Source organism: Plectropomus leopardus, chromosome 22 (genome assembly GCF_026936395.1).
Source record: "Plectropomus leopardus strain MGB_pleo_1.0 chromosome 22, ASM2693639v1, whole genome shotgun sequence".
In the NCBI taxonomy this organism is placed as follows: domain Eukaryota; kingdom Metazoa; phylum Chordata; class Actinopteri; order Perciformes; family Serranidae; genus Plectropomus; species Plectropomus leopardus.
The window spans coordinates 574,578-598,034 of record NC_142197.1 but is presented as its reverse complement, the minus strand read 5'-3'; the positions used below and the strand labels follow the sequence as shown (position 1 = coordinate 598,034).

The 23,457-nt window shown below is 40.5% G+C and overlaps 1 protein-coding gene across 3 annotated transcripts in view; it reads left to right on the top strand.

Moving 5' to 3' along the window:
• Window positions 1-23,457, top strand: part of LOC121964547 (coiled-coil domain-containing protein 136-like) — a 37,620-nt gene that overhangs the window by 5,883 nt on the left and 8,280 nt on the right. For 2 of the 3 annotated variants that reach the window (XM_088072588.1, XM_088072589.1), the window contains exons 3-11: window positions 11,012-11,224; window positions 13,443-13,680; window positions 14,680-14,973; window positions 15,185-15,259; window positions 16,236-16,520; window positions 17,247-17,367; window positions 17,771-17,972; window positions 19,320-19,454; window positions 21,916-22,030. In XM_088072588.1, the coding sequence (XP_087928714.1) occupies window positions 13,629-13,680; window positions 14,680-14,973; window positions 15,185-15,259; window positions 16,236-16,520; window positions 17,247-17,367; window positions 17,771-17,972; window positions 19,320-19,454; window positions 21,916-22,020 (1,269 nt within the window). In that variant the 5' untranslated portion in view covers window positions 11,012-11,224; window positions 13,443-13,628 and the 3' untranslated portion in view covers window positions 22,021-22,030. Of the gene's footprint in view, window positions 1-11,011; window positions 11,225-13,442; window positions 13,681-14,679; window positions 14,974-15,184; window positions 15,260-16,235; window positions 16,521-17,246; window positions 17,368-17,770; window positions 17,973-19,319; window positions 19,455-21,915; window positions 22,031-23,457 lie in introns of those variants that run through there. The other variant, XM_088072590.1, reaches the window with a different exon arrangement.

The window sequence follows — 23,457 nt, the reverse complement described above, 5'->3', positions numbered from 1 at the left end:
ACCAGCGGTCAGAGGTGTTCACCAGGACCAGCTTCTCCTCACCGACAAACCTGGAGATCAGGCAGGAGTCGGCCTCCTCGGGGAGACTGAAGCTGTAAGAGTCCCGTTCCCGCTTGATGCTGATGAGTTGTTGTGCGTGAATGTTGTTGATGAGAGCAAACAGCAGGAAGCAGAGCTCTGTGACTGCAGCCTTTCTGCTCCGAGGTCTCCGTCTGAGAGTCCCACAAACACTGACCCCTCATGAGCTCTGCGTCAGCCCTCATAAGCAGCTTCGCTCTGCGGTCTGAACATCGTCACGTCTTTATCTCGTCACCATCAGTGGAAGCTTTGCAGCATTTGGCCCTGTGTCAAGTAATGTATGTCCTTCGGGCTAAACCCACTGAGGCGGTGGCGTCTTCAGATCACTGAGAGCCGTGGACAAAGCAGCAGTGAGACGTGACAGAGACACATCATGTGTGTATGTTTCTACATCTGTGATGGAGAGAGACAGGAGCAGACATCAATATTGAATTACATTCCACTAATAAACAATGAGGTGGTAAAGACTTTAGTGTGAAGCTTCTTGGATTGGATGTTTTATTGTAGTGTGTCACAAAGATCATAATCACCATTATTTTGGTCAATACTGAAATCCTGATTATTATTAGTTAGTGAATAATCCAGCACTATTCACTAACTTAGTTAACATGTTGCATTTATTGAACATAAAAGACTTGTATAAAAAGTTGAACTTTAATTTCCCTTAATAGTTTTCCTAGTGAGCTTCTTTTAATACCTTGATGTAATTCCTGTTGAGTTGCTTTGTGTTAATGTGTCTTTAACTGATGGCTGCTCTTTTTTATTATTTGATCATTGGTCACTTTGTGTTTAAACTTAAGATGATTAAAAAGATTTGACACGTTGTCATGTGGTGCAGACACCAACACACAGCGGATCTTGCAATTTTTTTCAATTTTGCTCTACGTTGGACGCCTCGTATCCAAAGTGTTCCCACACAGCCAAATCTGTTCCGCCTGATTTGCTCACCAAACGCTGTCGCTCTTCTTCCGTCATCTTTCCTGGCGTTGATACAACTCGCCTCGCTGGTTGTATCGGCTGCGAGTGTTGAGCTCAGGCAGAGGGAAGGAGGTGCCAAAATGCGCATGCATGTGGTGTTCAGCGCACAAGACAAAATACGGATACACTTGCAAAACGGACTGTGGAAAAATAATTGTTTTTTTCTGGATTTCCTTGTTTTTGTAATAGTTGGGAGCCGAAATTGAAATTCAATTAATTGCATGGCCCTAGTGTGTCACAGTCATGTCTGTTTATTATGGTCTGTAACTGCCTGAACTAGATAGAAAGAGTTGTTTCAGAATTTCTCACATGGCTCACATTAACCCTTTAAAAGCTTGATCGACATCACCTTTATTGTGCTGCGTTCAGACGTCTTTCATAAGTCTTCAAACTTTGGCAAATTTGTTTGAATGTCTTTCGAAAAAATTGGGAAAAAGGGACTGACTTGGCAAGAAATATTTGTTTGTTTTTATTTTGTTTTTGTGCTAATTTTTAGGGAATGTTTCTGTACTTTTTAATTTTTCATTTGTTTTTAAGTTGCTCATTGCCTTCTCCCCACGTCCGTCCGTCTTCTTCCTCATATTCAGGTGTTTTGGGCAGCAGGCTGATCAAGACAGAATTTGGAAAGAATGTGGAGCTAAAACAATGTCCAGACGTATTGCAGTATAAAATAATGCATAAAAAGATGATTTTCAGGGATGGAGAGGGGGGTTTGACAATCAGCAGCTACCGTATCTTCCTCTTCCTTCTTCCTCTTTTCTGCAAATAATAATGTAAAATTGTAGATATTTGATTTTGGCGATGTGGGTGTTTGCAGATATGTTTAATAATTAGATGATAGGTTTAAATGAATTAGGAAGCTGGTTAATCAAAAGTCAGTGACTTATGGAGAAGAGGTTGGATTAAATCAGTTTCTTCTCCTTTTTAATATGTTAAGTCATTGTGTGTTTGATCGTTTCTCTATTTGCTGTTTCACATGTTCACAATGAATCAATGCAGAAACATTCATATACACAAACATAAAACACAAATACAGAACAACAACATGTTGAGATGTAGAAGTACTGTGTACTGTGAACAGTGAAGTATATAAAAAGCAATGCTCGAGTACTTTAACTAATCTAAGTAACTTTGACTCGGAGTAACATTTGAACTGGAGTATCTGTACTTTGACTCAAGTAATAGAGTACTTTGTGGACAGCGTGTTGGTCCCCCGCTCAGTGTTGGATTTGTCCCTCTGACGTCACAGCATGAGACGGATGTGTGCAGCTGGACTGAATGATGTCCCCCTCAGTAACTGTGGGAGACAGAGAGGGACAGTGTGAGAGTTGCCTCGTCCTCTGCGTGTCCTCTTTGTCACACTTCACCCGCTTTACATCCAGCTCTCCTCGTCCGATGCAGCTTCCACCCGCTGAGAGCCAGCAGCTGTTTTTTGGTGCTGTTTCAGCTCTGCTGTGAGTTTAGAGGGGATTTTAGGGACACTGATGCAGCCTGACACTTTTTTTTGCTTTTATAGCTCAAATGATGCGTACCAGCGGGCGGCAGTAAGACGACTTTATGGATACCAACCGCCATTAAACCCAAAGAAGAAATAAAAGTACAACAAAGTCTCATGACATTTTACAAAACATGAGTCTGTATGTGAGGACAGAAGGAGATCCTCTTCACTCTGATACCAGACAAACACATCACTGAGACATTAGATCGGCTTTATTGAGCGGCTGCAATAGAAATAAGCCTGCTGATGTTTTGAACATCCATCGCCATGGTTACTGGGATGTTATCACCTGAGGAAAGTCAAGTAACATTGCTAGAGAAGTCGCATAATATCACCCAGCGGAAACACAATCATCTTGTATAGTTATTTTTACCAAAATTTTGAAAATATTGCTCAAGTTTTGCACAAATCTGTGATGGAAAGCCGTCGAATGCATGAAATCTGATGGTGAGAGCAGCGGCTGCTCGTGAGAGTCGTGCAAACACTGACAGCTCTCACCTTATCAGCTCTCTCTGCGGTCACAACATCGTCACCTCTTCATCTCTTCATCATCAGAAACTGAGCAGCATCGGGGTCACTATCAGGTCATCTGTGTTTTTGGTCTAAACCCGCTGGGGCTGTGGTGTGTTCAGATAACTGAGAGACGTGCAGAAAGCAGCAGTGAGACGTGACAGAGGACACATCGTGTGTTTTCCATCTGTATAATAAATATATTTCAAAAATATAAAGTAAGGTGCAAAAAAAGACTTTGATTTAAGTGTAAGGCGTCCTGGATTTTCACAATAAATGTCTCCAGTTAATCTAATGAAACGTTCAATCTGCTTGGCTTCCTGTACCAACCAGCACGACGGCTGCGCTGATGCTGACACGCACGCGAACACATCTTGCTTGAAAATGTTGGATTCAGCGTATCGTGGCGCAGTGCGATTCGGCGCTGACTCTGGTTTCTGTAAACACCACTGCAGAACCGTACACTGGAGCACGGCCTGTTTCCCTTTATAAGGCCATTTTACAGGAACTGCCCTCTTATTTATGGTCTTTACTGACTAAAACTGTCGAAAGTCGCAACCTTCGGTCACACAGACAACTTTTACGTGTCCTTCCGCGAGCCCGCGCCGTCTTCGGTCAAAGTGCTTTTAGTGTTTTAGCTGCGTCAGCTTGGCGTGAGCCGCAGAGTCGCCTAAAACTGGACTTTTTAAATCTGCTTTTAATGTTTGATATATGCACATTTCTTGCTCATTTGGCTTGCTTTTATTCATTTTGTTCTTTTTATTCTCTATGTTTTACAGACTTTATTTGACTTTGTGTCTGAGTATTGTGGAAAGCGCTCTATAAAGAAAATGTATTATTATTATTCTAATTGTTATTAGTCTGGGAGATTTTAAAAACAGAATTACGAAGCTTTTGACACCTTTGACATTATGCATCCTGCATCTTCCATCACATGTCCTCTGGTTTTAACTTTTAACTCCTAATCTTGTTTCCTCTCCCTCGCATTTAATAGGATTATTTGGCGCTCCATTGTTGTGTCGCCGTTTGTGTATCCCATTTCAAATTTGCTTTTTTTGTCAAAGCACTTTGCAAACTCTTTTTTTAAAGGTGCTGTTTAAATAAAGTCATTAATATTATTATTAATATGTTTTATATGGAATGTGCTGCTGTCGTTTTTATTCATGTTTTTCTTGTTCTTAGGACATGTGTTTGATGTATTTTATGGTGAAACTTGAGGCAGATTTTCACATTTCTGGACAATAAAGTTTTCAGAAATTCGTAGAAACAGACACACACGATGTGTCCTGAGTCACGTCTCAGCTGCTTTCTGCACGTCTCTCAGTAATCTGAACACAACACAGCCTCAGTGGTTTTCAGACACATCCAAAAATCTAAATTATTTGATAGAGAGCTGAACACTGCAAAGTTTCCACTGATGGTGATGAGATAAAGACGTGACGATGTTCAGACCGCAGAGCGAAGCTGCTGATGAGGGCTGACGCAGAGCTCATGAGGGGTCAGTGTTTGTGGGACTCTCAGACGGAGACCTCGGAGCAGAAAGGCTGCAGTCACAGAGCTCTGCTTCCTGCTGTTTGCTCTCATCAACAACATTCACGCACAACAACTCATCAGCATCGTGGAGGAACGGGACTCTTACAGCTTCAGTCTCCCCGAGGAGGCCGACTCCTGCCTGATCTCCAGGTTTGTTGGTGAGGACAAGCTGGTCCTGTGGAGGACCTCTGACCGCCGGTCCCCTTACACGATCTACAGCCTGAAACACTCAGACTCCGGCCCGTACCGAGAGGAGTGTTGGACCGACGGCAGAGTCACACACGACAAGAACACCACCATCATCGTCTGCAGTGACTTGAGTGGAACAACTCCTTATGCAGTGATAGCTGGAGAAACAAAGGATCTGCGATGTTTCAGAGCAGCTGACCATCAGGACGTCCTGTGGCTCAAACGTGACTTCAGGTACAAACAGGAAATATGGAGCAGAGTTTTTGGGGACAATGAGACATCAGTGATGGACAATGATGGAGGAAGATACCAAGTGGTGAAAAACACATCAGCTCTTCGTGTTTTTAACTTCACAACAAACGCCAAGACAGAGTTCAGGTGTCTGAAGATGGACAAACAGCTGTGTGCCAGCAGTCACACTGTATGGTTATTCCTGGAAAGAGAGACGATCTACGGCTCAGAGGGACAGACGGCTGTGCTGCCGTGCACTCTCACTGATTTCAGTCCTGATCAGCCGCCACGGTGGCAGATCGGCCTCAGAAAACCAAACCAGCCTGTGGACCAGAACTACTCTCTGGTGTTTTCATCACTGAGGTTAGATCACTCAGGTTGGTACGACTGTAAAACTCTTCTCAGTGAGAAAAGGTATCATCTATTTGTGTGTCCTAAATTTGGTCCCCCTGCTGTCGAGCTCTTCTCAGAGGAAGAAAACGTCACTCTCACATGCAAAGATCAGGAAAAGGGTCAGGGGTCTCCTTGGTTCTTCAAGTCAAACCGAACAGAAGGCAGAGTTGTTAATACATGGTTTGGTCAGAGACTGAGCAGAGTGAGTCAGTCTAAAGACGGGAGTTTGTTTATCTCTAACGTCTCTCTGAAGGACGTAGGAGAGTATTGGTGTGCAGTTTTGGAGAAAGGTCAATGTGTGTCATCAAGTAAAACGGTGTTACAGTACAGAGATCCGTCTGGGGTTCACTCCACCTTCTACAAAGTGAGATGGGCGGTGCTCAGCGCTCTGCTGCTGACGCTCTGTGTTGTTGTGGTCGCTGTGAACCGGAGGACCAGGACCACTTATCACTGAATTTACCCAAAAATCAGTTTTTCAGATTTGGAAAATCAGTAACTGAGTAAACATGATGCTAACCGATGCTGAAATAGAACGAGATCATGAAAATCAATTTGTAATCATTGATCATTAATTCTGTTGGAAGCCACATAAACAAAGTAAAAACCAAACAGTGTGAAAGTGCTGCGATGTTTCATAAAACCAAAGACGCTGATTTTCATTTTACTTCTAGTTCAGTCTGAAAAATGTAAATAAAAAACTAAAAAAAGTTTCAAAATATGTAGGTAGTTAAATACACAGCTGAGATCTGATTCATAATTTGTATGAAATGTGTCAGATTTTTTTCTGATGTAAATTCTGCTTTTGTTTTTATATCTTTTGTTGATTCTCTTACATCAGTTAGTTCAGTAGAAAATGAGCTGGTCACGAGAATCTCTTGAGTAAAACGAGGAGCTACAATCAGCTGAAGCTTCAGCCTGAAACCTTTTCAGCTCAGACTTTTGATTTTACTCTGAATTTAATGCCTCGATGCTTTTTGTTCTTTATTATGTGCGTTCCTCTGAGAAAACGGTTACCGAGGAGACAGACGCAGAGAAAAGTAAGAGCTCTGAGAGTAAAGGTTTGTCAGGTCAGAGGCTGACCTTTGACCCGACAGGATGCAGATGTGTGTGTATATATTGTCCATATTGTGTGTGTATTTTTTTTGTGATGTTTTGGATCATGTGACTGAGTTCGATCTTGTTTGATTGAACTGATGTTTGATTTGAAATCAGATGATGATGTGATTGCTTTATTACATGTGAAGGAGTTTGACTTGTCTTTGATGCATTTGTCATTGCTGCGTGTCATCAGTGTTATTGATAGTTATTATACTCTGGACGTTATCAATCAATAATCAATCGTCTCTATAATAAAGCTGAAGCAGAAACAATCAAACTCAGTCTGCAGTTTTTACTGTTTGGATAGTGATTTCTGATGTAAATGAGAATAAGCAACATATGTGCTGGTTTGTAAAATGAATGAATGAATCTTTACTTCAAACATGTAAAAACACACAAATAAAAGCAAAGTTGACTGACGGACAGGAGCAACGATGAAAAACAAAAGATAAAAAGAGGGCCTTTACAAAAACCTCCACGTCAATCTCAATAAACACAAACTCAAACCAGTTAACCCTCTGAAACCTGGATCAACATCAGTTTTCTTGTGCTGTGTTCAGACGCCTTTCACAGGCTGCTCTGTGAAAACTGAGCAAAGTGGTTTGATTTGGTTTTTTATCTTCTTGTAGCACGTTGAAACTTTTTTAAAATGTGAAGCGCATTTTAAACAATATCTATTGTTAATCTTATTTAAAAAGTAGGTGGGAAAAGGCAATGAACAACTAATTTTACATAAAATTTCGTTTTAAAAACTTAAAAACTGTGTTTAAAATAGTACTAATTTATATTTGAAATTATTTTACAGAAAAATATGATAACATGTCTGAAGAAAATGTATTTTCTATTTCCAGGACTTTTTCAAGGTGATTTGATTGTTTATCGTTTTTTTTTTTTTAAATTGAATTCATTTACTTTTTGTTGCGTATTTTCAGGAAACTTTTTTTTTTTTGTGCAATTTTTGTTACTGAAAAATATGATAAAATGTTCAGAGGAAATATATATTATAAATAATAATTAATTCATATTTTTATTTCATTTATTTGGTAAAGTATTTTTCCATAATACTTAACATAAGATAAAAAAAGGATTAAAAAAATAAAATACACAGAATGCATAACATATGATGGAAAGTAAAACTCACTGAGCTAATATTAATAAAAATAAAGCTAAAATCAGAGTGTATAACATTAATAAAATCAAAGAAAATACAACATTTTAAAGAGGTGCAGCAGTGCGTGAGTGCGAATCAAAAGCAAAGCAGTTAAGTCAGAGCTCGTTAAAGGCTAAAGTGAGGAGATACATTTTTAGTTTGCTTTGATTGCATTTTTGCAGTAACCCAGTAAAAAGTGCATCACAGTAATCAAGTCGGCTTGAAACACTTGCAGCTGGTGCAGTAATGCTTGATGTTGTTTATCAGAAGTCAGAGTGTATCACGGGGAACGTTATCAGTCCGTTAGCCAAATATAACGTCATTTTTGTGTCCTGATAAGGTCGTGTTCTTGTGAAAAGGAAGCTAACCTGTAAGATGTTGTTCACCCGTTTAAACCACAAACGAGAGGTGTGATCTCATCTGAGCAGACGGTTTATGATGTGTAACCAACCACTGTGTGTCCATGTGCACATGGTGACACTTTCTGCAGCTCCTCCCTGCTCATTAGCACGAGAGGATTTTGGTGAGGTGTAGTCATTGAATTTTTATTTTTTGATGTGTCATTCTGGGGCCACCCATATGTCATAATGATACAGTAGTTTCGACCAAGCAATCTTCATTTAAATTATGACCAAATTATGTATTTTGTGATCTTTTTCTATGTTCCTCATCCTGTATGTGACTTCATGTTTATATTTTTTATTATTAATATTTGATTTACTATAGAAAAACCTAAATGTTTATTTGCACAATAAGGCACCATTTTTAAAATTGCTTGAGAGATGATGATGTCCAATTTAAAAAAATATATTATTATTACTATTATTATTATTATTATTATTATTATTATTATTTTATTTTATTTTTTATTTTTTGCAATTTCCACTGGATTATCTGGACTAAATGTATGACATATGCATGAACACAGCCAAAATATGAAAATATGAAGAATGAAAAGCGCATCAACAGTCACTACGGGATAATAACTGAAGTATCCTTTAGAGTCTTACCTACAGAAGTGTGTGTGTTTTCAGTGTGGAGGGATGTATGTGTGTGTGTGTGTGTGTGTGTGTGTGTGTGTGTGTGTGTGTGTGTGTGTGTGTGTGTGTGTGTGTGTGTGTGTGTGTGTGTGTGTGTGTGTGTGTGTGTGTGTGCGCGCATCACAGTGAACCTGGAGGAGACCTGCAGTTTCTTATATAATCCCTGAAGAAGAAAGAGTTTGTCTCTGAGCCTCTTCAACTCGTCTACTAGTCTCTGTTGACCTGTGTGAAGCTGCTTATATAACTGACTCTGCAGTGCCACACACACACACACACACACACACACACATACACACGATTGGCATGGAGTTGCCTCATGACGTCCTCCCAGCGCACCTGAACCTCCGTTTATACACCAACACACACGACACATTCATTAAGTCTGTTTCTGTGTCAGACACTTCACAGACACTGGAGGCCGAGGATGAGTTGCCAACAATCTGTCATATTATTTGATTAATCGACTACATGTTTAAAACCAGGTCAGTTTTTCTTTATTTATTTTATTTTATTAATTTAATCTTATTTTACAGGGACAATGCACATTAATGAACGTTGCTGTAAATGTTCTGTTGTGAGATCAAGATGTATTTTAACCCTTTGAGACCTGTGCAAATAGCTTGATTTCTTTAAAAAACATGGGAAGAGGGTGGCTAACAATCTAACAAGAAATGGCCCCAAAATCAGCAAAAAATTAGTTTAAAAAAAAAATTACCTGATAAATAAGCAAACTGAAAAAAAATGAAAGACGGAAAAGTTAAAGAGAAGGAAAGAAAAGGTTTGTCTACTTTTTTCTGTAATGTTCAACATAATAAAAAAAGCACACATCATTTTGAAAACAGAATCATAAATTAATAACGTAATAACTCACTTTTTTTTTTATCAGCTCCTCCTTGTGGCTATTGGAGTTATGACCAGTTTCATGCTCATGTCAGACATTTATGAAACAAACTGCTCGACAAACAGCTGTGATAACAATAATTAAATAGATAGACAAAATAATAGATAGATAAAAATGATGTATGAATCGTGTGTGTGTGCGTGTGTGTGTATGTGTGTGTGTGTGTGTGTGTGTGTGTTACCTAGCAACCGCTCTGAAGTGAGAGAGGTGATGACAGTTTGCTGCATTTCCATTTTTACCAGTGGGGCTTTTTTTTTGTGAAAAGACAAGTTTTGTGTGTGTGTATGTGTGTACATTTTATAGTAGATATTTTCTTATTTAATTGTAAGTTTTCTTGTTTTTCCATGTTTTTTTATTCAATTGCGTTCTTATTTTATGTTCTTTAAATTAAATTTTATTGTAGGTTTTCTTATTTTATCATATTTTCCTATTTTACTGTGTCATCTTATGTTTTCATCAGCATATGTTATTGCATTTTATTATGTAATCTTATTTTATGTTCTTTTACTCAACATGTCTGTGAGTTTATATTTATTTTTATTATTAATATTTGATTTACGTCATTACGTCAATAATGCAATAATGTTTAAAGCTGCTGAGAACTTTTAACTGATGATGTACTTTTAAAAAAATCTCTTTTTTGTTTTTACAATTTCAGACATTCTGACATAATAGCTAAACAAGAAAAAACAGCAAATTACTAGTTAATAAAATAATAATTAGTTACAGGCATGTTGTTCAAACGTTCTCATTTTTTTGTATGTTTTAAACTTTTCTAATGTAGGCCTGTTATTATATACACTAAATACAAAGTGATGCAGGATGCCATATATGAACATACAATATCATATGTCATTGGATATATATTATATTGTATCCCATCATATCAAATCATTTCCGAATAATAGTTAATCTTATTTAGGGCTGATTAATTTTGGACAAACGTCAAATTGATAATTTTCACTGATACTGCAGCTGCCATTTGATTTGCAATGAGGGAAATCAAATCAGGGAATGATCATTTTCACACCATTATTCACATTTTCATTGAAAAAAATATTTGAACTATTCTGGTGTTTGCGGTGATCTGTGCCAAACATATTAAAGCAGCCAGTGGAGAGCTTTTCTCTGATGATAATGTTTGTGTAATGTTTAATTAAAAAATGAACATCAGCTTTTTTTTTTTGTTCTGTCACAACAAACTAATAGAGAAAGCAATCATCAGATTACTGGTTAATGAAATAATGATCCGATGCTGAAGTGTAGTGATGGACTGCAGCAGGGTTGGAGCTGCTCGGGAACATGACACACCTGTCCCTGCGTCAGGAAAGGGTTAATAAATCACGTCATGGAGGCTGATTGTGTATTCATGTCATGGCCTCTGTTTCTGTGTGTGTGTCTGTAACATGTAGTGACGTCGCTCTGCATCACGGCGAGAGAGAGAGAGAGAGAGAGAGAGAGAGAGAGAGAGAGAGAGAGAGGAGCTGATGCTGAGGAGGAAATATAGGACAACAGGAGGAGGAGGAGCAGGAGGAGCAGGAGGAGGAGGAGGTCTGCAGATACACATCACACAGAGAGCTGCAGCAGAGCGAGCTGCACCGTCTGCGTCCCGTCAGCATCTCCAGGTATTTACCCGTTATCTGTTTCTCTCTGTGTGTGTGTGTGTGTGTGTGCGCGCGCGCATCTCAATTTTCTGTCGGAGGACAAAAACACAAAGAAAGGTCACGAGAGCTGCAGGGCTGCACGCAGATATCTGTGAGCTCTGCTCTCTGTGACAAACAAACACGACAGGTCACAGGTGACAAACATGGACGCCTCAGGTCAGCCAGCGTGCGTCAGTCCAGATATTTAAACCCCAATTCAACAGATTTAAACTGCATGTTTACGTGACAACAGGCATTTTCCACGATGCAGCACCGGATCTGCGCTGGAAATATGTCTGAGAGTCACACTGATGCTGACGCACACAAACACACTTTATTTCCACGAGACCTGAATGCAGCGTCAGTGCAGAGCTGCTGGCGTTTGGAGAGGTTTGGCCTTTTTAGATGAGGTTCAGGGTAAAGACAACGGTTTGTGTGAAAAATAAAAACGTTTCGGTCAAAAATCTCTGCAGAGTAACTTCTCTCTGGTGCAGTCAGGACAGGGTTAGCTTAGCTTAGCATAGAGACTAGAAGCAAAGGGAAACTGTTAGCCTGTTTGTGAGCCAACAAGACGTCACATGATGCGTCTTTGTTTGTAGAGCGGTGAAGGGATGACGCGTGTTTGTAGGCCAACCAGGAAGTTAGCGTCGCACTGGTTCCCTCGTCAAAAACCTTCTGGGATTTTTGATTATCGCCAAAAATAATCTGTGACATTAATGATAGTAACAGCACGATAATCTTCACAGATGAACTTTTGTGTGTTTTGAAGCGTAAATGAAACCATCAGAAACAAAAAGCTGTTTGGCTATAAACTAACTACATTGTGGTCGCACCACTTAAATGTCTTCACCCCGAATCGTTAACTTCAGATTTGATTGAACACTTAATTTTCTGCTGAACTCTCTCCTGTTAGCATGACCTGATCTCATGATCATGGCTGTGTCATGTTAGTCTCACGTGTAGTTTCTCTGTCTGCTGTGATGGCGTCTAACAACAAACACTGTCGTCACATTTAGCCACTTGTTAACCTTTTTTAAGACGCGTCAAACCTTTAAAGTTCAAAAAGTGGACGTATTTTATGTTGCAGAACAAAACGTCTAAATATCTTCGGTCTGTGTGAACCACAGACCTTATTTAAGGCATTTTACCCAAAAAAACAAAAACCCAGAGACTTTGAGACGAGGGAACCGGAAGAGCAAAATGCTGACGGACTTCATTATTTCAGCGCTCTGTTGATGGGAAGTGCTGAGTACGAAGTGGATTTGCAGCGGAGCCAGTGGGAGTAAAAACAGAGAGAATGGGATTGGTAGTAAGTATGAGTTAAACGATAAGAGTGATAGTTTATTTTAAAAAACACAGTTCTCACTTAAAAAGAAATGAAACTGCTCTGGAGTATTTAAAGAAGTTTGTGTACATGACTGAGGGAGAGACTACGACTCCCGGCTGTGGGATCAAAAATTGCAGTTTGAAAGGGTGTCAATGGTGCATGTTTTTTGCACTTTAACAGTATGAATGTAAAAAAAGATTATGCCGCAGCCAGCAAAAAATGAAGAATGAATGCGTGTGAAACAATCCCTAAGGGTTAAACTATTGTCAGGTGAGGAGCTCTGGATGATTCACAGAACACTGAATTTGTTATTTTAACGTGAGTAAATGTGACGATTTGATGGAGAATTTACTGCCGGTGAATGTGCTGTTTGATAAAAACTGCAGGAGAGAAAAGGTTTGAAAAGATAGATTCGACAGAGTCAGAGCGGCTGTAAAAGCAGCTGACAGGACAAAGATGATGGAGCGATAATTTAATTATGTCTGACAGTGATGCTGTCACTGACGGAGACACTACAGCTCCCAGGGTGCATTTCACCAGCAAACATCCAATCACAGAGCCCCACAGTAACTGGAGCTGAAGACGACACTGTGAGGAAAGATGATAAAACATTTATCAGGTTCTGGCTTCATCTCCATGGCAGCAGCAGCAGCAGCAGCAGCGGGGGCTGCTGGGTAATGTAGTGAAACAAAGAGAAAATAATTCAAACAAGAATCTCTGCAGAGACCGTGCGCCTGAGTGCGCTCAGGATGTCAGTATCGACCTGTGGTATCGGTGGAGCCATGCTGTCGCAGTTCTCAAACCTCCTCCTCCTCCTCCTCCTCCTCATCATCATCATCCTCATCCTTATCCTCCTCTTCTGTCTCCCTCCAGTCGTGTCTGAGCTCCAGCAGGATGAAGGGGCTGCAGCGGCTCAGCCTGCCTGGAGCGTGAGGAGCCTTCCTGGGCTCCGTCTGCCTGGTGCTCCCCCCTCCTCACCGCTCTGTGCGGAGCTCTGATCCTCCATCTGTCCCTCCGTCCGTCAGTCTGTCTGCAGCATCTCTCCTGAAAACTGAAAACATGGACGGACTGCGCCTGCCGCCCGTCATCGAGGAGGTCCTCGATCCATCTGGTCAGTCTTTGTTTACATGCAGAGTGATCTGTGAGTTATTTATTTAAAAATAACAGTCAGCTGTTTCACATCAAAACTGCAATTTATAATAACAACAAAAACAATAATAATAATAATGATAATATCTGTATAAAGACATGATAACTAATAAAAAAAAATAAATCACAAATAATCTGAACTAAAACGTATCAGATTCATCCCAAATTACTAAATCAGAGCAGCAGCAGTGAAAACTCTGCAGCATTTCTACTCCTAACAGAAACACTGATTAAAACTCAAAACTTTCTGTGTGTTTCACAATAAAAGCCCCTTAGGGAGCAGCACGGATTCGCTGAGTCCTTCCTGTCCGCCTGTCTTATGTCTCAATACTTTGACTATATTTTCATAAAATCATTCAGCACAACACCTGCTGTTTCCCTCAAAGAAAAACAGAATTAAATGTTTGCAGAAATTTTCTGAAATTGTTAAGACCTGTTTCTGTTTTAAACCAAAACCTCATCTCAAGTCTGAGTTTTATCTCCCAGTTTGTGTTTTCCCAAAATATCCCGCTGCTCCTCTGATGTCACACTGACAGAAATATAGAAACTAAGTTTATTTATAAGGATTCTGCAGCTTCACACTGAGTGTCTGTCTGTGTGTGTGTGTGTGTGTGTGTGTGTGTGTGTGTGTGTGTGTGTGTGTGTGCATGTGTGTGACAGCTTTATTTTCGTCATCAACATCATTTATATATTAACCCTTATACGCTCATTTTTTGCTACAGCTGGTTGTGATTCTTCATCACCACCACAAGGTGGAGCCAGTTTGCAAACCACAGTTTGCTCCACAAAACTTTCAATAACAAACTTTATGCTTAATAAACATTAACTACAAACCTAAAATTATTAAAATGTGTTTTGTTGCTGAGGAGGAGTTGCCGTCAGCTGAAGGCGGAGCTGTAGATGTTTATTTAAACTCTTCTTCTTCTTCTTCTTCTTCTTCTTCTTCTTCTGTGTGATGAAGAGGAGCTGTGCGAGCTGAAGACGGAGAAGCCGATCATGTTGGCAGAAACTCTGACGGCTAAAGAGAGGGAGTCCCTGGAGGAGAAGGAGGAGACGATGGGAGGTGGAGAGAAAGGCCAGCAGGAGGAGGAGAAGGAGGTGACGGAGGAGAAGGAGGAGGAGCGAGGAGGAGGAGTGAAGGATGAAGAGGAGGAGCTGGTGGAGCTGAGAGCTCAGGTGTTTCAGCTGCTGCTGGAGCTGGACGAGACCAGAGAGGTTTCTCAGAGACACGAAGAGAGTTTCCTGGAGCTGCAGGGTCCGAAAATATTTATTTATGACATCTAAAAAATATTTATATTTAAATGTTTTTCTTTAAATTATTTTATTTTATTTATAAAATTTAAGAAGATTTTTGAAAATGTCTATTTATTTATTTAAAACAATATTTATATTTTTTAAATGTTAAATCAATCAGAAAATTGTCTGCTTTTCTTCATCCTCGTCTGTTTCTTCTTCTCTGATCTCAGGTCTGTTGGAGGACGAGCGACTGGCGAGCGCTCATCAGGCCGAGAGTTTCACCCGACAGATCCAGAGACTGCAAGGTGCTCTCACTATTTAACACTTTATCGTTACCTTTTTTAAACTCCAGCAAAGTGGCTTCATTTCAGAATCAGAATCAGAATCAGAATCACGTTTATTGGCCAAGTTCAACAAATGAGGAACAAGGAATTTTTTCCAGGTTGGCAATGCTCACAGTACAGGGGAGGGAAATAAGTTAGGGATAAGAAAAATAGAAAAAAAGACAGACATAGACATGTAATTGTATTTACAAGGAAGAGATAGAGAATATATACAAAATGTACAATATGTAATTCAAAAATATACAGTATGAACAGTTTAGTGCAAAAACCACTGTGCATGAGGTAGTATAAATATATATATATATATTTGTTGTTTGTTGTTTTTTTTGTTTGTTTGATTTTGTTTTGTTGTGTTTTGTTTTGTTTGTTTTTCTCTCCTGACACTCTGACTATTTACAGTTCATCAGTGACAGCCTGGGGGTAGAAACTGTCTTTGTGTCTGGTGGTCTTGGCATACAGTGCTCTGTAACGCCTTCCAGAGGGGAGGAGTTCGAACAGTTTGTGACCGGGGTGTGATGGGTCTGCAGAGATGGTGCCTGCCCGTTTCCTGATCCTGGACCGGTAAAGGTCCTGGATGGAGGGCAGGTCGGCCCCAATGATTCTCTCTGCAGTTCTGATTGTTCGTTGCAGTCTAATCCTGTCCTGTCTGGTGGCAGATCCAAACCATTTCTTTTACAAACGAGGGAAAACTCAAAAAAGAAAAAATAATTTAAAAATATCAAACATTTGACCTGTCTCAGATCACAATTTTATTTTCCAAAGTGTGTTAACTTTTCAGAAATATCGCCAAAATATTTTTGAAAGAGTTTTCATTTTCTAGAGATGTCTTCATATTTCCAAACGTTCACATTTTTTAAAACTCGTCTTCACTCTCGAGTTTGACCAAAGTAAAGAAAACTTTGTCTGTCTAAATGTTTTCCTCCTCCTCCTCTCTCAGCTCAGCTGCGCTCGTTGCAGGAGGAGATGGACAGTCTGGAGGAGGAGAAGGAGAGTGAGCTGGAGGAGGTGCAGGATGAGCTTCGGTCCGCTCAGGAGGAGGTGCTGATGCTGCAGCAGGCGGCCGAGGAGGCGGCGGCCGAGAGGGAAAACGACATCGCCTCCCTGCAGGAGGAGCTGTGCCGGCTGAGGGCGGAGCTACAGCGGCTCCACGCCACGGCGCAGGAATACGAGCTGGAGATCACCACGCTGAGGGCCGAGATCAGCATGAAGAGCAGCAGCGCAGGTGAGACAACCAGAGACAGACTGGGGAGACACTGAGACACAGGGGAGACACAGAGACAAGGGAGACACTGAGAGACAGGGGAGACACAGGAGAGACACAGGAAGACAAGGGAGACACTGAGAGACAGGTGAGCCACTGAGACACAGAAATAGGTGAGACACAGAGACACAGGTGAGACACAGGTAAGACAAACACACAGGTGTGACACAAACACAAAAGTGAGACAAAAAGACACAGGTGAGACACAAACACAAAAGTGAGACAAAGAGACACAGATGAGACACAAACACAAAAGTGAGACAAAAAGACACAGGTGAGACACAAACACGAAAGTGAGACAAAAAGACACAGGTGAGACACAAACACAAAAGTGAAATAAAGAGACACAGGTGAGACACAAACACGAAAGTGAGACAAAGAGACACAGGTGAGACACAAACACGAAAGTGAGACAAAGAGACACAGGTGAGACACAAACACGAAAGTGAGATAAAGAGACACAGGTGAGACACAAACACGAAAGTGAGACAAAGAGACACAGGTGAGACACAAACACGAAAGTGAGACAAAGAGACACAGGTGAGACACAAAGACGAAAGTGAGATAAAGAGACACAGGTGAGACACAGATGCTGCTTATTCACCTGTGTTCATCATGAAACGTGCGCTTGTGTGTTTGTGTGTTTGTGTGTTTGTGTGTCTGTGTGTATGTGTGTTTGTGTGTCAGTCTGTCCAGGAGACGTGAGTCAGCTGAAGGACGAGTTTGTCTCTCTGACGGACGAACGTCAGTTTCTGGACGACGACAACAAAGATCTGAACAGTAAAGTGCAGCAGCTACAGGGAGACACGTGAGTGGACCGACCAGCTGTCAATCAACGTGCTGCTGTGACATCATCCACAGATGACATCGTCACAGCAGTTTTTATTTTAATCAGTTCATCTTTAACCCCATAAAACCCACATCAACATCACGTTCAAATTTTCAGCACTTTTTCTTGGCCATTTTCTTGTTTGATTTTTTTGACTTATTTTGTGCTTATTTTCAAGTAATTTTCTTGTAACTTTTTTACAAATTTGCTGCTTATTTTTGGGCCATGTCTTGTTAAGTAGGTTAGTGCCGTCTCCTTTTGTTTCCTTTTTTTTTTTTGACAGAAATTAAAACAATTTAGTTACATTTCAAAGGGTTAATTGTAAATTGATACATATTAAATGTGGTTCTTCACCTCCTCTTGTTCCTCTGCTGCTGAGCAGGTGTGAGGACGCGTACCTGGCGGTCACTGACTCGCAGTGTGAGCAGGTGAAGGCCGACTCGTACATCACTCTGTCTCAGTCGGGTCCTGACCTCCAGGATCGACCTTCAGAGGATCAGGAGATGGTCTGCAGCTCGGAGCTCAGCGTCCTGAAGGTCCAGCTGAGACGAGCCGAGGAGACGGCTCACAGAGTGCAGACCGAGGTAACAACAACACCGTCCAAACGGTTACATCTGATGTTTGCAGCAGAAATTATTTCGATAAATAGTAAATAAAATTGGACCCAATATGGACCCTTGTGGGATACCATTTAAAGGGCTCCCAGTGGGTCACTTAATCTTTAATTATAAAACTAATCTGATGTTTCACTGGAGCTTAGAGTTTCATCAATATTGCAACAATATCTGTGTATAAAGTTTTCTTGGTACTGTGCATTATGAAAGTCAAATCACACTGACAGTTATGAAGTAATAACAATAGTAATAAAGTTTATTTGTAGAGCACTTATCAAAAACAACGTTACAAAGTGCTGTACATTTAAAATCACAAAACACACTCAGTAAAACATGTTTAAAACACAAGACAAAAGAAAATATAGAACACACAGGAAAAATGTTTGAAAATCAAACAATAAAACGGAAGAAAAATTTAAAATCAGTGGTTGAGATTAAAATCAAAACACTGCAGTGCACTACTGAAGTACAATTTCAGGAGTATGGTACCATATTTTAATAAAACAATTCCTTAAAAAGAGACTATAGGAATGCCTTTTAATAAAAATATTTAAGTTATTTAGTCAAACTTTTAGACCAAAATAATTTCAATAAAATCACTGCATGTTTAATTACTGTGTTCACATTAAATCTTCTTAGATTTTTTAAATTTGAAAAATATTTTTGTCCCTTGTACTGACTGGATGTGTATTTTATCTTTCATTATATCTTTTTTTTTCCCCAAAACAAAACAAACTAATACAGGAAATTTAAAGAGAGATAAAACAGCCTGAAGGCCACACAGAGTGACCACACACAAAAACAGCACGCCAAAAATGAACGCAAAGAGACACAAAACCGTAAAAAGATGCATAATGAATACAAAGAGATGCAAAACAATGACGTTAAAAGAGGCTGAACAACCTTAATGTGCCTGAAATGTCTTTTCTAATACTCAGAGAGAGGAACTGTTCCCTTTCTCTTACTCTGGGGTTAAGATAAAATCAATGAATTATTTTCTTTTTATGTGTTGTTTTATTTATGTACCGAACACACAAAATGTGTGAATCAAAAACATTTTCTTGAAATTTAATTAAAATAGATAAACAAACAAAATAAACTATCAGAGCCCTCTGGTGGACAAACTGTGGAACAGCAGCACTGTGTCTGAACTGGTGCAATCACCTCCACCACATTTCTGCACTGGAAATTCATCTTTACTGGTCGATAGAACTGGTCTGATACTGGCTGAAAATCTGTCCTCTCTGGTTTATATCAGTCTAGCTGTACTTTGAACTTGTCTTTCTGTCTGTCTCTGTCTCTGTCTCCGTCTGTCAGTGTGAGGGTCTGAAGGTGGAGCTGGTGGACCTGCAGCAGCTGTACGACAGCAGCCAGCGGGAGCGAGCGGCACTGGAGCAGGAGCTGCAGCGCTGCAAGGCCGAGCTGCACAAACTGATTGGCAGGAAGTCACAGGTGAGAGGTCAAAGGTCAGCGCTCGGTTCTGGCCACCTGTGTGTGACTTTAATACAGCCGAAACTATCTTTCCCGATGCCTCGAAATTTGTTTGATTTGATTAAAAAATAAACACTTGGTGAAGTTGGAACAATAATGCACAGGCTGTCAGGTAGAAATAAAAGTGAAAATTTCTAAATCAGGTCCAAAATACACACACACATATGTGTGTGTGTGTGTGTGTGTGTGTGTGTGTGTGTGTGTGTGTGTGTGTGTGTGTGTGTGTGTGTGTGTGTGTGTGTATTAGTACATACAGTGCATTTATCAGTGATAGTCCTATTGTTATTATGAACTGAGTAAGATGAGTAGGATTTTTAAATTTTCTATTTTGAATGTATTTTTTAAAATTATTTATTATTATTAATAATACTTTTTAAATTATTATTATGATATGTATTTATTTTCTGTAATCAGTCATCTTTTGTTGTACTTATGTCTATTTCTTTAAATGATTCTTTTATTATTTTTATTTTATTTTATTTATTTATGACTTTATTGATTTATGACACATCACAGGTCACTCTAAGCCAGCCGTGGTGGGGAGGCGAGGGTTAGACAAAAGGTTAACTTTCCTTCTGAGTGTTAATACTTATCCTAGCCCATATATCTCCACATGTGGATGAGATGCAGCTATGTTTATATGATTTATTACTATAATCTGCACAAAACTAAATGAAAATTGATCACACACAAAAAACCCTTGAAGGTAAGTGAGCTGCAGTGTCTCAGCAGCACACAATGAAGACTGTGACGTGTGACGGTGTTACGGTGTGACGTGTGACGGTGTGACGTGTGACGGTGTTACGGTGTGACGTGTGACGTGTGATGGTGGGACGGTGTGGCGGTGGACGTGTGACGGTGTGACGTGTGACGGTGTGACGGTGTGACGTGTGACGTGTGACGGTGTGACGGTGTGACGTGTGACGTGTGACGTGTGATGGTGTGACGGTGTGACGTGTGACGTGTGACGGTGTGACGTGTGACGGTGTGACAGTAACGGTGTGACGTGTGAACGTGACGTCTGTGTGCATGTCGGCGGCTGACGGCTCAGTCGACTCTCTGGCCGTCTCATCTGTCTCGTCCTGCTTCTGGTTCTGCAGCGGCTTCAGCTCGGCTCGTGTTGCTGGTTTTTAAAGCGTTTTCCTGTGAGCTGCTTCTTCTTTGTTGTCTCTGCTGGGCAGTTTGTCATCTGTGTGTTTCTACGTGCTGCTCGCTCAGAGGAATATTCCGCCAAAAACCGTGAGCTTCGCTGACGGGCAGGAGCCGTCTAAACCGAACACACAACTTCAGCGTTAAGGCTTAAGGCTGAGTTTTACCTGTGTGACCTGTTTTGGTTTTAGTGCAGGGAGTGTCTGATGGCGTGCCCATGTTCCATCAGCACGCTGCGTTTTTTAACCCTTTAACACCTGGATCAGTTTTCTTGTGCCGTATTCAGATGCCTTTCACAAGCATTTAAACCTCTGAAACCTGAGAAAACTGATTTGATTTCTTTTTTTTAAAAAAAAAAGGTGAAAGGGAAATTATCTGAATGTTAGCTAAGATTGCTTTGATCAAGAAACATGGAAAAATGTCCAGAAAACTGTATATATATAAAATATATTTAAAATTACACCACAGAGAGAGAAAAAAAACCAAAATTTTTTTCATCACCTACTTGGGGTAATTTTCTTGTTTATTTTGTATTTATTTTGTTTTTATTTTCAGATAATTTTGACTAATTTCTTGCTTAATTTTTTTGGCCATTTCTTTGCCCTCTTCCTCTGTTTTTCAAAGAAATCAAACCAGTTTGCTCAGGTGCCAAAGGGTTAACAGCCAGGGCTGCTTGACAGGCTGCTGTCAGACTGTCACCAGAGATGGGATTTTTCCGGATGAATTAATAATTCTGGAATTCAGGATTTTGTGACCTGAAAATGAGACCGATCAATAGACGTCGTCTGGTCTGCAGGTGAATTCATCGGCCACTTTCTCACAGTCACTGATTTGGCGTTCACACTTTTTTAAACGAGTTTGGGATTTGCTTGTGTTAATTTGGCAATTTTTGTCTTAGAGCTTGACTTAGAGTCAAATCTTGAGACTAAATTTGGGATTTTTCTGGACTTGTCCATTCTTGCCCTCCACAGAGATCTTTAAAGACGTAGATGTTTGTATTTTTTGTCTTTAAATATCTCTGATGTCGCTCTGTGTTCGCCTGCTCTTCCCGTTCCCTCCCTCATGTTTTTATCTGTTCGCTGTGAATAAATCAAATTCAGTGTAAATTTGATGCTTTCGATGCCTGCATGTCATTTCTTGTTTTGTCTTCGTTGTCTTCACGCTCGCCTCTCCTCCCGACACGCTCTGACTTTCCTCCTCTGATTATTTTCTGGTTTGATTTTCTCTCCATCCCCCTCCCCGACACGCCTCCTCCCCTTTTGTCTTTTCCCAGAACTGCACTGGTGCGTCTGCGCCCCCTGTCCTCTCCATCCCCTTCATAGGAATGATTGTTATAGTGGCCTTGATTTGGTGCTGGTGGGAAGAGCTGGCGTCCTAGAGGGGACCAGGTATGGCCACGTTCTTCTTTCTCTACAGACGCTCTGTCTCTGCCAGCCTCAGAGAGCGGCTCTATCACGCGGTTACTGCTCCTGCTAATATGTGGCGTGCTCCATCAAAATTAGCCGCACATGGCGGTGGTGCATTTCAAGATAAACATGGATTTAGCGTCATCATGAGTACAGTTTTGAAGCTTGTAAACGCATTATGACAAGCTTGGAACTAGAGGTCAAGTCAACCCCAACCCCCACGAAGCAGTTTTTGGGGCCCAGAGAAGGACCTACCCAGAGGCAGGGACTTGTTTTGCCATGTAAAAGTTCTCAAAAATTGGCCTTTAGCGGCGCTCCCTGCGGTGGAGACACGCACAAACAGGCAAGAGCAAACTCCCCCCCGAGTTCCTGCAGTGGAAACGGGCCTCATGTTTTCTCGGTGCGATGAGGTGGAGCTGAAAGTCTCAGGGGAGAAACTCCTCCTCTCTGTTTTGGCTTTGATGCAGTGTTTGTGGTTGTGTTTTAGTTTTTGATATTAATTCTCGCTGTGTATTTCTAATAAACATACGTCGGTGGTTTCAAAGAGCTGTGAATGTTTGCCTAAAAACCACCTAAAGTTTTCCACTTGGAAAGATTCTCTACTTTAACTGTCTTTAACCCCTTAGGGCCTGCTTTAGTATCACACACACTCGTATCGCTCTGTGCACAAATGAGCTTTTCAAAATCAGGCTTCGAAAAATATTATGCATTAATCTGTTTTACTACTTTCATTGAGTTGAGTTTATTTTTGTAACCAACATCAGTACTAATCATTAATATCAAATATTATTTTTTTAAATAGAATTTTAACCCTTTAAATGCCAGGTTTTTGTCGTGATGCCACTATGTTTTCTGATTTAAAAACATGAATGAAGTTGAGTCTCCTCCTCCTCAGCATGTGAGTGTAGCTGCTGACAGTCTGGGATATGTCAGTGTGTGAGTGTAGCTGCTGACAGTCTGGGATATGTCAGTGTGTGAGTGTAGCTGCTGACAGTCTGGGATATGTCAGTGATCAGCAGCTACATTGACTGTGACAGGTCACCTGGTGGAAATAGCATGTATTTCCTCCATATGCCAAATATGGTCAAAATGACCTCATCAGGTGGAAAATAGTCAAAATGACAAATTCAGAGTCAAAAGCCCAGAATGACACCCAGAAATAATACAAGTCCTGTTTTTCTGCTCTGATGGCTGTGGGATCAAAAATGTCAGTTTGAATGGGTTTCAATGGAGCATTTTTGGACCTGAACAGTCTGATTGTAACTATTTAGTTTCCACAGTGTATTTTAGACTTATTGTAGGAGCTGAGCTGCAAATTCACTGATTACACTCAAATACACAATCTGGACTACATTTAGGACACATGCATCAACACACACACAGTTATCACAACAGGAAGAAGAAAAGAG